Genomic DNA, 13329 nt, shown 5'->3' with positions numbered 1-13329 from the left:
AAGTAAACAGGAGTATGAATCAAAGTAAACAGGAGTATGAATCAAAGTAAACAGGAGTATGAATCAAAGTAAACAGGAGTATGAATCAAAGTAAACAGGAGTATGAATCAAAGTAAACAGGAGTATGAATCAAAGTAAACAGGAGTATGAATCAAAGTAAACAGGAGTATGAATCAAAGTAAACAGGAGTATAATCAAAGTAAACAGGAGTATGATTCAAAGTAAACAGGAGTATGAATCAAAGTAAACAGGAGTATGAATCAAAGTAAACAGGAGTATAATCAAAGTAAACAGGAGTATGAATCAAAGTAAACAGGAGTATGAATCAAAGTAAACAGGAGTATAATCAAAGTAAACAGGAGTATGAATCAAAGTAAACAGGAGTATAATCAAAGTAAACAGGAGTATGAATCAAAGTAAACAGGAGTATGAATCAAAGTAAACAGGAGTATGAATCAAAGTAAACAGGAGTATGATTCAAAGTAAACAGGAGTATGATTCAAAGTAAACAGGAGTATGATTCAAAGTAAACAGGAGTATGATTCAAAGTAAACAGGAGTATGAATTAAAGTAAACAGGAGTATGAATTAAAGTAAACACCTCAAGTACCTCGATCTTGTAGAAGAGCTCGGCATCAAGGAGAGTGAGCTGGTCAGCGATTTCGTGACTGCGGAAGTCATGGAGCGTCCCTGGCCTGTTAGGACAAAAACTAGGAGTTATAACTTTTCCTTCAACTTTTACAAATACATGTACTCTCTACACATCACGTGTAACAGGATTACCAAAGACCCATCGCCCCAGCAACCAACTGCTCTGTCTGCTGAACGCCTGAGCTCTGTTCGGTGCCTCCATAACCCAAAGCCTTCCTCTGTCTGCATCTCACCATTTATGCATCTATAGTTATTACTCAAATAAAAAGTATTTTATTTCACTGTACAATATTTTATTTCACATTCTGTTCTCGTATATCGTATTATGTGTACATGTATATTGACTCCTGCATTTACTTGGTCACTTACAACATTCATTTATTGTTCACTTCATCTGCAGAACTTGCACATTGGTCCAGCAAAAATAATCTGCACTATTCTATTCTGCTCCGTTTCTTCTTGCACTATTTATATTTAAATGAGTTTTTTAGTTCCATGTCCTATATATATATATATTATGTTGCACTGCTGGAGGAACCTTTGACCCTGCCCCCCCGTACCTTGCAGAGACCCCCCGGGCAGCGAGCGGTTTGAGGGAGTTGGTGTAGCGCAGCAGCTTCCTCTGCTCCACTTTATCCAGGATGTTCTTCCGGAGGACCCGCGCGAGGCTGAGCTCTCCGTTACAGACCAGCGTGAACACCAGGTCCATCAGCTGCTTCAGGATGTCCTCCGTCAGCTCCACCAGGCTGTAGGAGGAGGAGAGAGGGGGGCATGGTCAACAGAGGAGGAGGGGGGCGGGTCGTGGTGGCACTAGGACTGAAACTAAGATATGAACTGATTTATTTGAGAAAATAAACAGCAGATGAATGAATACCATTTAAAGCTGCTTTCTTGGTCCAGAACATGTCAATTGTTCCGTCAGAGCAAAACCCAAAGATATCAACTTGGATACGTTATAAAACTAAGAAAGTACTGAAAACCGTATTTCCTGCAAGGTCTGCATAAATAATACATTCCCCATCAAAATATTTGGCAAATAGTTGTTATATAATATATATATATATATAATTGTTGCAACTCTAGTAGTCAAACCTTGCTTACACGTAAAAGACGTAATATTGTCATACGCAGTCCTTTCTATATTTTCCATGTCTCTATTGTCACACATGCATGTATTTGTTATTTCCTCTAACGGCCAACGTTTCCTCTCCATGTCCTCACAGCTAGAGGAGTCTGAAGACCCGGACCACCAGACTGCAACAGCTTTTACCCACAGGCCATGAGACCCCCCTCACACTATCTGAGTCCTGACCATCAGCACCATACCCATCATATTCATACTGTTATACCCATCTATTCTTATTCCTATGCATATGTATATACCATCCTCTAATCTGTTATTTATATCCCATGTTAAGTCACATCATGCACTTTTATTCTGAGACAGGAATTTTAAAATGTATGTCAGTTTATATTTTTAAATGTCTTATGCTCGTTTTGATCTTGTGTGTGTTTGCATGTGTAGTTTCTTAAGATTGAATTGTGGAGAGCTGAGCGTAGGAATGTCATTGTTATACTGTACATGTGACAGGAGAAAGATCTGGAACAACACCCTCTGGAAGCACCGTCTCAGCCACTCACCACAGCTCGTCCACCACCCTCACCAGCACGAAGAAGGTGTTTTTGCTGACTCTCTTCTTGAAGGTGTCGGGGCTGTGGCAGAACCTGGTGTATGTGCTCAGTGGTCAAGGCCAAACACACGACAGTGTATACGGAATACAAGGCACAATAACACATTACCTTAAAGGTGTCAAAGGGTTTGACAATGATATGGGATAGTTTCCTCTCTTACCATCCCAACATTAACTCTTAATGTTGTGACCTTCACTGTGAACCTATATCGATTTATTTGATCCTATTTCAGTTAAATTCTCAATTTGTTATAATATTTATTTTTATTAATTTATTATTTTAACATTTTAACTTAGATTTGAGATGTCCATTTATTGCCATTCCCTTTTTTATTTGCAATATTAGATTTGTATTATAGTTTATCTTAAACTAATGATTTGTATTGCATATATGTGAATCCTATCCCTCCTTCTCCTCCTAAAGGTGTATGCGTGCACTGGAGGTCTGCGTCCATGCACACGTGTAACTAAAGAGCTGAAAGACAAAGGCAGTAAAACCAGCGTTCTGCCAGCGGCAACTAAGCAGCCATTAAGCCCGGAGCGACGCGCGCACTGATTTGAAAAGGATATCTGTAGTGTAGCTTCTTAATGAGGTCCTCTGGGGTTATGAAAGTCCTATACGTGGTCAGAAAGGCTTCACAGTACAAAACCAGATCTGTCAAGAAAAAAGAGAGACATTTCAGACGCTCTGAACACACATCATCAAATGTGAAGAACGGACACATTGCAAACAACTGAAGGCTATTTAAAATGCTACGCATACGAAGAGATTAGAAAAGTAATAAGACATCATTCCACAGATCCAGTCTCTATGAATGCACATCGTTCTGTCTTTGAATATACAATGCGTGCCTGTCAGCTGCACAGTCACACACTGAGCTGTACCTTTGCGGTCTGTTTCTGTGGCGTGCACCAATAGAATATCTCCCGATCCAGCACGGACGTCAGGCCCGTCGTCATTCTGGGGGAATTAAACAGAGCAAGCACGAAGAATTAGAGAAAAGGAATAACAGGAGAGAAGACCACTGGTTAGGTGTGAGGAAGGGTGGTGCAGTGTAGCTCAAGATGTAGCGCATCTTTCCTTCTCTGCCTGTTTTTATGTCTTGCTCCCCCCCCCCCACCCCCTCCTGTCCTGCAGCAGCTCCTCTGATGACGAAGAAAAAGTCAGACTTGTGTGTAATGAAAGCCCGAGCCCTGCAATCTGTCTGCAAGGCTATGAATCCTCCTCCTCCTCCTCCTCCTCCTCCTCCTCCTCCTCCTCCTCCTCCTCCTCCTCCTCCTCCAATCTGCTTTTTTGTAAATCAGTGGCGTCACATTGCCCCTAACCTTGCAGAGTGGAGCCTTTTCACACATCTGTCTGTCAGACTGCAGCACACGGGACAAAAGAGGAGGAGGAGGAGGAGGAGGAGGAGGAGGAGGAGGAGGAGGAGGAGGAGGAGGAGGAGGAGGAAGGGGAGAGGTCTGTTCATTTAAGCAGTGCAGTTCCAGACGCTGACCTCCAGAGGGCAGCATGGCTCTCAGTGGAGCGGCTCAGGATCTGATTTCACATCCGACTGACTCAGTGACCTTTAGCCAGCCGGACTAGGGATAAATGTGCTTTGTGAGCTGCTGCTGCTGCACATTCTATAAACAGCTCAGCAGGAGGTATTCTTACCGCTTGTTTTAGTGTTATCCTGCTCATGATCTCTTTGTGGTCGATGAGGGAGAGCTCGTCCACGTCCTCCTCATCGCTGCCGGCCGATTCTGGTGACTTCTGTCTCCTTAAACACACACACACACACAATAGTTATCAGTATAGAAAAACTCACTGCTTTTTGAGATATCATCGAATACAGAGGTGTCCCAAGCCGCACTGCATACGGGAGCTCAAACGCTGATTCATTTTAGTCAGTGTTTAATCTGAATTTATGTGTTTTTCCATTTTATATGATCGTACATTAAATATCTTTGGGATTCGGACTGTGTCTGATTTAACAGTCTATCATCAGTAAATACAAGTTTGAACTCTTTTTTTTGTTTATAGTTGTAGCTCTACAAACTAGTTATAACCAACTTTTAAGTTAAAGTGACAACATGTTGTATACTCAATATGGTCTGTCTGTTTCACTATTCTCCCACAATGCAAAGCTCGTCCACAGGGAGTAAAGAAGCTGGAGACTGGAAAGTATGCATGGCTACATCTGCGATTCAGCTTCAGGAACAAAAGCTATAAAAAATATATATATTTTGTATGCTTGTTAGGTAAAAGTCAAACTGAATGCATTTATTTGTTCATAAATGTTTGCTCTATAAATCTCTTCAAACAATGAAACAAATCCTTTGGAAAAACTAATAATAAAAACATATATAAATATTCATTGGTATACATTCACAACATTTTCAACTAAAACATTTTGATTTAAGTTGGACTTTGCTGCAGTTTGATTGACATCTGACAGAAAACGGATTGCATTATTTCTAGTATATTGATTTATTTTACGCCAACTTCAAAACACTATATTAATATAGCACCGACTGTCCAGAGGGAGTAGCATGTAGTGTACATCATTTCTAAGGTGTAAACATGACATCTCTCACCTCTCCTTGTCCAGAGCCTCTTTGCTATTGGTGGAGGGGATCTGAGGGGAGGGATCCTGGAGCACGTCGTCAGCTGTGATTGATTCCTGATCATGGAGGAACAGCAATAATCAACATGTGTATTCTGGTTACACTGAACAGCATTGATGAATGGGCCCATGCAGTGAGAGGCTGGATATGGATTATGAACCACCAGTGCATGCACCACCTTTGGTGGAAGGAAGATGAATGGACACATGTCAGTACTACTACTTGGTTGTTTCATGTTGATGAGCACAATGCAGCTTGTTCTCAGTGCGAGCATGAGACCCGAAAGATGAGACCCAAAACAGAAAGACACCAAGAGGGTAGAACTTATACACACTGAATCTGTACCAAATACAATCACACACCCATCCATCGTCTCTTCTGCCCTCACTTACATTCCCAGCACACCCAAAACACCCCCTGACAGTTCGCCCTGGCCCTGGGAATACAACCACACACACGCTGTAAAACAAGTGCACTTAAGCAGTTATAGGGGAATGTTATTGGGAAATTGAAAACCGGTGAACCCTAGAGAATCTGATTTGGAGCGGCAACATGTCAGGTGTTAGATCGGAACAAGGTTAAATACTTGTTACAATGGAAGTGCAGCAAGAGAGAGAGAGAGACAGCCAATCACCAGCCAGGCATCAGAAGACACACACATACAAACACACACACATCCTTTTTGAATTCATGCTCGGTCAGGTTTGCCTGCATTCAAATTCCATTTCAGTGCCATCACTCGGAGAGATGAATCAATAGGCGCGTTCACACCGCAGTACTTTTCCCACTTTAGTTCCGATATGTCTCGTTCACACCAAAAAGAGCCGGAACTAAAATTAGTTCATGAGAACCTTTTCACCCCCTTTTCCGTCCCTGCTAGAGAGCAGGGACTTTCGTGGGAGAAAAGGGTTCCTGTGTCTGATTGGCTGGGCGGATTGCAAACCACGCCCCGTAAAACTCCCAAAAGGTTTTGTGAAGCCGCCATTTTATTATCCTCGCATTAGCATTATTAGCATTAGCATTAGCCCAGCGCAGAAATGGAGAGAGAGAGTGTATGGCAACACAAAATAAAACATGGGAGCGGTGGAGATGAGGAGGTGTCGGCGTTCTGGCGATTTACTCGGAAGGCTTCAGAAGAAGCCAGTCCCCAACTCCGGGGACTTCCAGCCGGGGACTTTGGGCGGCAGTATACGCGTGAAGTGGTTTGCGGCCTGCCAGTAAACCCAAAGCAGAAGAAGAAGAAGTGACGTCAGCGGCTTCATTTGCCTAATCCTCCCCCAGGGACTTATTCCGGTGTGAACGCGATCTGTACTTAGTTCATGAGAACTAAAGAGTTCTCATGAACCTTTGTGGGAAAAGTACTGCGGTGTGAATGCGCCTAAAGAGAGCTGCAACAGAAGTCTGCCACTCAAACAGGCTCTGCTCACTTCAAATCCCTCGCCGCATTTCAAAATTGATTCACACTCCTGAAGCAATGGCACCAGTTGAATGGAGTTGACCTTCGACCCCGTGGCGGGCAGCTACTTACTCTGAGGGAGCGAGGCAGCTCCCCATTGGCCTGGTTGGATGAGTACAAGTTGACGTACTCGCCCTCCCCGCCCTCGTCGTTTGCGCACTCGCTCTACGGGAAAAGAGGAGGGACACAAACCCGTAAGGGGAGAGAGGGGGGCACAGTGTTTGCTTACAGAAAAGTGAATAGAGCGGTGCAGGAACGAGTCCCCGGGGAATTAGTTAGCATTTGACCACTTAAGGTTCCCTCGTCGTCTCAAAGTGAACGTTTTGTTAAAACGTGTTTTTGGTTGTTAGCCTGACTTTGGCATTTTGACAAGGGAGCCCATGGGATGCCAACTCCCGGGTCGGACTACAGTCTGCACCACTCTGTATTTAAATAAGAAGATGAAGCGGCTAGCTGAGGTTTTGGTGTTGGAACAGTGATCGTTGGGCTCGCTATCATCACCAACACCAGGGGGCACTGTAGCGCACATCCATTGTAAAGGCGATAGTATTTACTGGCATTAAAGAACATGCAGTGCATCATGCTCTATGAAAAGACCAATAATGGGACTGCAGATAGTTTGTGGCTTTTGAATATCTCACTAATGTATCATCTGAGCACCAAACTGCTAACAGCAACCTGCTAAGGGAAGGGATCCAGGATCAGGGTCTATCATTGGTCTGAGAGTCGGGTCATATCCTCTCGTTAGCTCACCGATGAGGTGTGGAGCGAGTCAGTAAGAGAAGACTCAGAAGGAAGACAGACAGCCACAGAGCCCATTGAGCCGGCCAGGGAACCGTTGGGCCCGCCCCCCCCGCCGCCATCCAGAATGGTGGCATTGGTCAAGGCAACCTGGTCCAAGCTCTGTGATTGGTGGAAAGAAGTGAAGCAGGACAAACAAAGGGTAAAAGACCAGAGAGGTGAAGATAGAGCAGGTAGGAAAAGAGGCTGAAGCAGTGGAGGGGAAAGAAGTCTTCCCCTCATTCTCAAACCCCCTGAGAGACATGTGTCTGAACATGAAATGCACCACCCAAAAACCACCGTGAAGATGTTAACATACATTATTGTTGACAAAAGAAGAATTAATAAAATAATACTAAGTCTTTCTTTATTTTCAGCTTCTCTTCCCCTCAGTCGGTCTCTGTCCTTTTCTCAGTCCAGACAATTGTGCTACTATATAATGCATCACGTTTGCGGCTAGAGTTGACATATTTCTGCACATTTGGCGAGGCCGATTGTTTTTATAACGGACCAGCAGTGAGAAACAATGATGAGAACAATGAGGAGGACTCAGAATAGCCAAGCTGTATTTTTAAACATGTAACCTGTGTTTCTCATCAGATAATGTTAGCATAACATCTAATGTAAAATAAGGTTGATAAAAGATACAACATTGTGATTTTGGACTGGATTGACTGAAAATGTCAATATCATTTGATGTGTAAATAAAAACTAAATTGCAGTTGCTGACGTACCGTACATAAGAGGGAAACATCTTGACTAAAAGAAAGATTTACTAATACTACATTCTACTGTAAAACTGGACTAAAATGTATGTGGTAAAAACGTAGCTACCTAAAAATTATGAAAGACATTATTTACCAGAAGTAACACGATTGTTCATATAAAAGTCTAAATTTAAAAAGCTGCACAAAAGGCCATAGATGTCTTAACAAATGAGTGTGTGTGTGTTTTGTGAGGCCAGCTGAGCAGATGCCTGTCTGCCAGTAACCTGTTTCAACGCGTTGCTCATATTAGCCCTGTTTCAGCATACCAGCACAGTCACCATACAAGGATCACTGATAAACACCACACACACACACACACACACACACACACACACACACACACACACACACACACACACACACACACACACACACACACACACACACACACACACACACACACACACACACACACACACACACACACACACACACACACACACACACACACACACACACACACACACACACACACACACACACACACACACACACACACACACACACACACACACACACACACACACACACACACACACACACACACACACACACACACACACACACACACACACACACACACACACATTCATGCACAGACACGCAGGATGAGCGGGAAATCCAGGCCTCACTCTCCTATTTATTCGTGGTAACTAGAGTCTGTACTAGCGACGCACACACAGGGGGAGACACACATCACCATATCACATGTTACTGAAAAGTCTTTCCCTTTCCACTCAACATATGCAAAGCAGCTTTCTGGCATCCCTAACCTTCCCCTTAAAAAACATCATGCCCGGAGGAGTTGAGGAATGCAGGCATTCCACAGAAACAGACAACCTGGAGGTGTGTGTGTGTGTGTGTGTGTGTGTGTGTGTGTGTGTATTTTGCAAGGGGGAAGTTACAGCATGGCGGCAAAGAGTAGACGAGACAGATAGGAGAAACAGTGTGTTGATCAGGAGAAAAAAGACGAGGAGGAGGACAGGGAGGAAGAGGAGCAGAAACGAGAGGAATGTGTTTTCCATCAGGTCCATCTGGAGCTGCATTCCTCTGCACAGATGAGAGGGAACACACACCGAACCTTTGGGTGCATCGCACACGGCGGGGTCACCCCCTGAAAACTAACCACTACACATGTAGAGGCTAAGGTGGAAGTAATGAAGCCTGGAATGTATGCTGACGACGCCAACCTAAAGAAATAGAAATGCCCAAAGGAAATCCTACATTTTGATAATGTGATACATCGTATTTCATTTAAAGTCCCTTTTTTAAATGAACTATCTTTAAGTTGTCAGTGGATGCAAGCAGGACATCAACATGTTCTTTTGACTGCAGTGAAATGCATATTTTGCTAGATAAAATCACGTTTCAAATTTCTCTAGTTTCTCAATTATTGGAAATATTTGGATCAGAGGTCTGAAACAATCCTGTGACCACTGGAATGTGTTTCTAAAGATAGCACCGCACTAATGCTATTCATGTAGCCTACTTTTCATCTACTACTGTGCGGAAATACCAGGTTAAAAACTAAATGAAAACAATTCAATTTGAGCGTTTATTTCAAATGTAAATGTTGACATGAGAGATGAGGCTTCTCACTGATTGGTTGGGTGCTTAATATAACATTTACTAACCCGTGTTTATCAACTCATTAACAAGGACCTGTTGTTGGTTGAAGCGTTCCTGTGAGAACAACAAATGGCCGTTCTGTGGTTCTAGCCCTCGACCAAAGGCCCGACGGTCACCTGTGAGATCTGGACTGTTTGCTCCAGACACGCAGCTCCCGTCTGACCGGCACATAAAGAAAATCACATCTAATGCCCGAGTTCAACAAGTTAGGGCTGCAACGACTATTTTTAAAATCTATTAAATGTATTTTAACTTCTACTCTACATTTAACTTATTATGCTTATATAAACATCTTTATTCTATTGGATCTTTTTATTGCACATACTTCTTTTTTTCATTCTAAAATTGAGCAACTGTCACGAAACCCAATGTGTCCTTGGGATTAATAAAGCCTTCATTGTTTGTTCTGTAACATTTCAGAAAATAGGGAACATGTACATCATAATAGCTCAAAATCCAAGGTGATGTCTTTAAAAGATGTTTTTGTTATTTTGTAAATCCAAAATAACAAATATTTTTGGTTTAACAAAACGTAAAACAGAGAAACTGAACAAAACGCCTTTACTAACAAAATCATTGCAGATTATTTTCTGTCATTTGACCAATCGAATAACGGACACACACACACACACACACACACACACACACACACACACACACACACACACACACACACACACACACACACACACACACACACACACACACACACACACACACACACACACACACACACACACACACACACACACACACACACACACACACACACACACACACACACACACACAGGTGGATGAGCGGAACAAAGGACCACACAGCAACCGAGCCCTGAGGGACCCTGCCCCCCCGAGCAGAAACCCAAAGGGGAGATTAACAGACTGCACCACACATGGAGAACACACAGGTCAACCTCCCCCGGACCACCAGAACCACACAGCACCCACACCGAGTGGAGAAATGAAGGTGGAGGGATGGGGGGGGACTCACCGTGGGTGTGTTCAAAGAAGCTTGGCCAATCAGGTAGGAGTTAGAAACGGACATGCTGAGGCCCAGCCCAGAGCCCGCCTCCTCCATCGCCGCCACAGACGGCTGGAGGTGGCAGGAGAGAGAAGAGGAGGAGGAGGAAGAGGGGGAGGAAGAGTGGGAGGCCTGAGAAGTGAAACAAAGAGGAAGAAAGAAGAACAGGTAGAAAAGACAGTAAGTCAGAGGAACAGGGGGTTAGGAGGAGAGAGAGGGCGTTAGAGAAAGAAAGAGAAGAGGACAGTTGATTACTCTAGGAAGCAAGAGTGAATTAGAGCAGGTTTAATCAAAGTTAGCAGCAAGGTGGTGAGAGCTGAAGAGCACTCACACACTGCTGAGGAAGTGCAACTAGGGCTGCACAAGTCATCCAAAATGGTCCCGACCTACAAACGGAATCTAAAGAATCAAACATGCCCATTCTCTCTAATAACACAAATCATATCGCAATTCTAATATTGGAACAAATGATTGCAATAAGTGATGTTTCTCCAAATGGTGCCGGCCTACTATGTTAACTTCTTTCTAAAGGGCCTTAATGACTAGAAGGACATATAACATGCACAGATTTCACACAATGTCCAATTCTTGAAATATCCCGAGCTCTAAAGGCTTTCCAGAAACCAGGCCAACAGGCTCTGAGCAGGGCCAATGGGATCCCTCTCCACCAGCTCCTTATCCACACAGCAGCTGAAATGACTTCTTTTTTTTTAAGCAAAGCCGTGTAAAGTCGCCAAAGCGTGTAAGCCTGGAACATGGGTTTATGAAGGAGGCAAACCGGCTTATTCCACTGGGCCACGAGCTCATCAAGTCCAAAACATCAGGCCAGATTAGGCCCTGCTGCCTAGGCAGTACGCTCACACAAAAGAATGATCAAAACTAAAAGCGGGGCAGAGGAGCAAGCACACATTGCGGTGGCAGAGAGAGGACAAAGCACAGAGAAAGACTCTGAGGTGGCCTGCCGAGTGTCTGGAGAAGAGCTCATCTGCTCACTGTCCACAGCAGCTTCAGGACACCACACATCCTTTTGTCACCCTCACATGTGTACGGCAGGCATTAGTGAGAGAAGAGGGAAGGGTGTTTCTGTGTGATGTCTCATGTGACACACTCCAGGTCCTCTACCCAACATGCAATGCGTAGTGTCGTTGTGTTCTGTCCCTGTATGCACCATGTACTCCAAAGCAAACTCCTGGTATGTGTATACTTGGTAATAAACCTGATTCTGATGCCGCAGCTCTTAACAATGGGTTTGCTTATGTAAAGCTCATGTCCTTGCAGGATTCTTGCGGTTCTGAATGAATATCCTCACACTCTCCTTGTAAGTCTTCTCGGATGATAGATCCAACATAATTTAATACAGTTTGTAAGAAATGAATCTAAGATTTGGTCTACATTTAAGGACATTTTAGTTACAGCGTTGCTATCGCAGTCAACATTATGTAAATCCATTTATTAAATTCAACCCACTTGCACACATCCCTTTATTAAGGTAAGTCTATTAGTTTACTATAGCTTACTTGATGCTGCTGCACCAGCTCTTGAAATGCTTTTACCTTTTAGAAGCTAATGTACGTGGCTCTACGGCGGGGCTCAGTAAAGGTCATCTCTGGTATATTTCAACCTGACATGTGACCATAGTGGTTTTATGGATGGTTGCCAACGTAGCTATTAAAGGCGTCTACTACAAATCTAGTTTGTAAGGAAGTCGCAGGAGGCTCACAGCTTGCCTGGTACATTGTTCACAGTTAAGAAGGGGAGTGCAACATTAGCATGACCCCTAGAAAAACACATGAGCAATATGCAAGGTTTAAATACACCTGTATTTTAATAAAGGTTTTATTACATTTCATTTAGTACGTTTTTATTATTAAGTATTTACTATTTATACTGCAAACCTTTGCCCATTACTCGCAAAAAACTACCACTTCTGAAAGCTGCAAAGCTCTTATGTTAATTAAGATGTTTTGAAAATATAATTTTTATAGTCTTTGTGTTAATTTATATTGTTATCGTATTCTATTCCCAATTTGTTTCATGATTTCTGCTTTTTATTGTCTTGGCTTTCTTTATATCAGGCACCTTCAAATACAACAGAAGATTCTTTGCTTTTTAAAAAACGATTTAGATTGATCCATTACATTGAGTATGGGGGACGACATAAGTAAGTTACACAACATCTATTAGCCTAATCTATCAATATGTTAATCCTCAGAAACTCGGCTAACCTCAGTGTTAATCTGTGATTGGTCAGCTGTATACTGGAAGAGCACTGAGACAACATGATGACACAAATACCTAGTAATAAATAACAATAAGCTAAATGTATCTATGCTTGTGGACACATGGCATCACTTAGCTGCAAAAAGAATATTTATTTTGTACCATAAATGTTTAATTGTCACTCAACTCATATGAACATGGTGTCCCCCCCCTCCCTCCCCCTCTGAGACAGTTCTCTCAATTAACCCAGACACCGACCCACATTAAGATATGTGGACTGGATCTGACGAAGCTGATAAAGGCCACCGGTATCTCCCGCTAACTACCACACACCTCCGAGTACATACACACGTCTGCTTTGGTTACAGACCAGGGGGAAGTCAGAGAGAGTGCCGAGAGGGGGAGGCTGAAAAGGTGAGAGAGATAACAAGATAGCAGGAGGCTCGAGAGAAAATGGATGCGGATTACCACGGGAATGTACTTCAGCCTCAGAAAGCAATCTGCATTCT

General features: G+C 43.2%; 1 protein-coding gene across 10 annotated transcripts in view; it reads right to left on the bottom strand.

The window, feature by feature from the left end:
* The window catches only part of rapgef1b (Rap guanine nucleotide exchange factor (GEF) 1b), a 67040-nt gene that overhangs the window by 4901 nt on the left and 48810 nt on the right, over nt 1-13329 (bottom strand). For 5 of the 10 annotated variants that reach the window (XM_034095429.2, XM_034095432.2, XM_034095430.2 and 2 more), the window contains 10 exons: nt 10571-10732; nt 7158-7307; nt 6477-6569; nt 4919-5004; nt 3996-4101; nt 3227-3302; nt 2912-2996; nt 2292-2384; nt 1211-1396; nt 601-694 (listed from right to left, as the gene is read on the bottom strand). In XM_034095429.2, the coding sequence (XP_033951320.1) occupies nt 601-694; nt 1211-1396; nt 2292-2384; nt 2912-2996; nt 3227-3302; nt 3996-4101; nt 4919-5004; nt 6477-6569; nt 7158-7307; nt 10571-10732 (1131 nt within the window). The remainder of the gene's footprint in view (nt 1-600; nt 695-1210; nt 1397-2291; nt 2385-2911; nt 2997-3226; nt 3303-3995; nt 4102-4918; nt 5005-6476; nt 6570-7157; nt 7308-10570; nt 10733-13329) is intronic. The other 5 variants (XM_034095431.2, XM_034095435.1, XM_034095436.1 and 2 more) reach the window with 4 other exon arrangements.

The sequence above is a fragment of the Pseudochaenichthys georgianus genome, chromosome 12 (assembly GCF_902827115.2).
Source record: "Pseudochaenichthys georgianus chromosome 12, fPseGeo1.2, whole genome shotgun sequence".
Classification (NCBI taxonomy): domain Eukaryota; kingdom Metazoa; phylum Chordata; class Actinopteri; order Perciformes; family Channichthyidae; genus Pseudochaenichthys; species Pseudochaenichthys georgianus.
The sequence above is the reverse complement of the archived record's forward strand: the minus strand, read 5'-3'. Positions and strand labels throughout refer to the sequence as shown.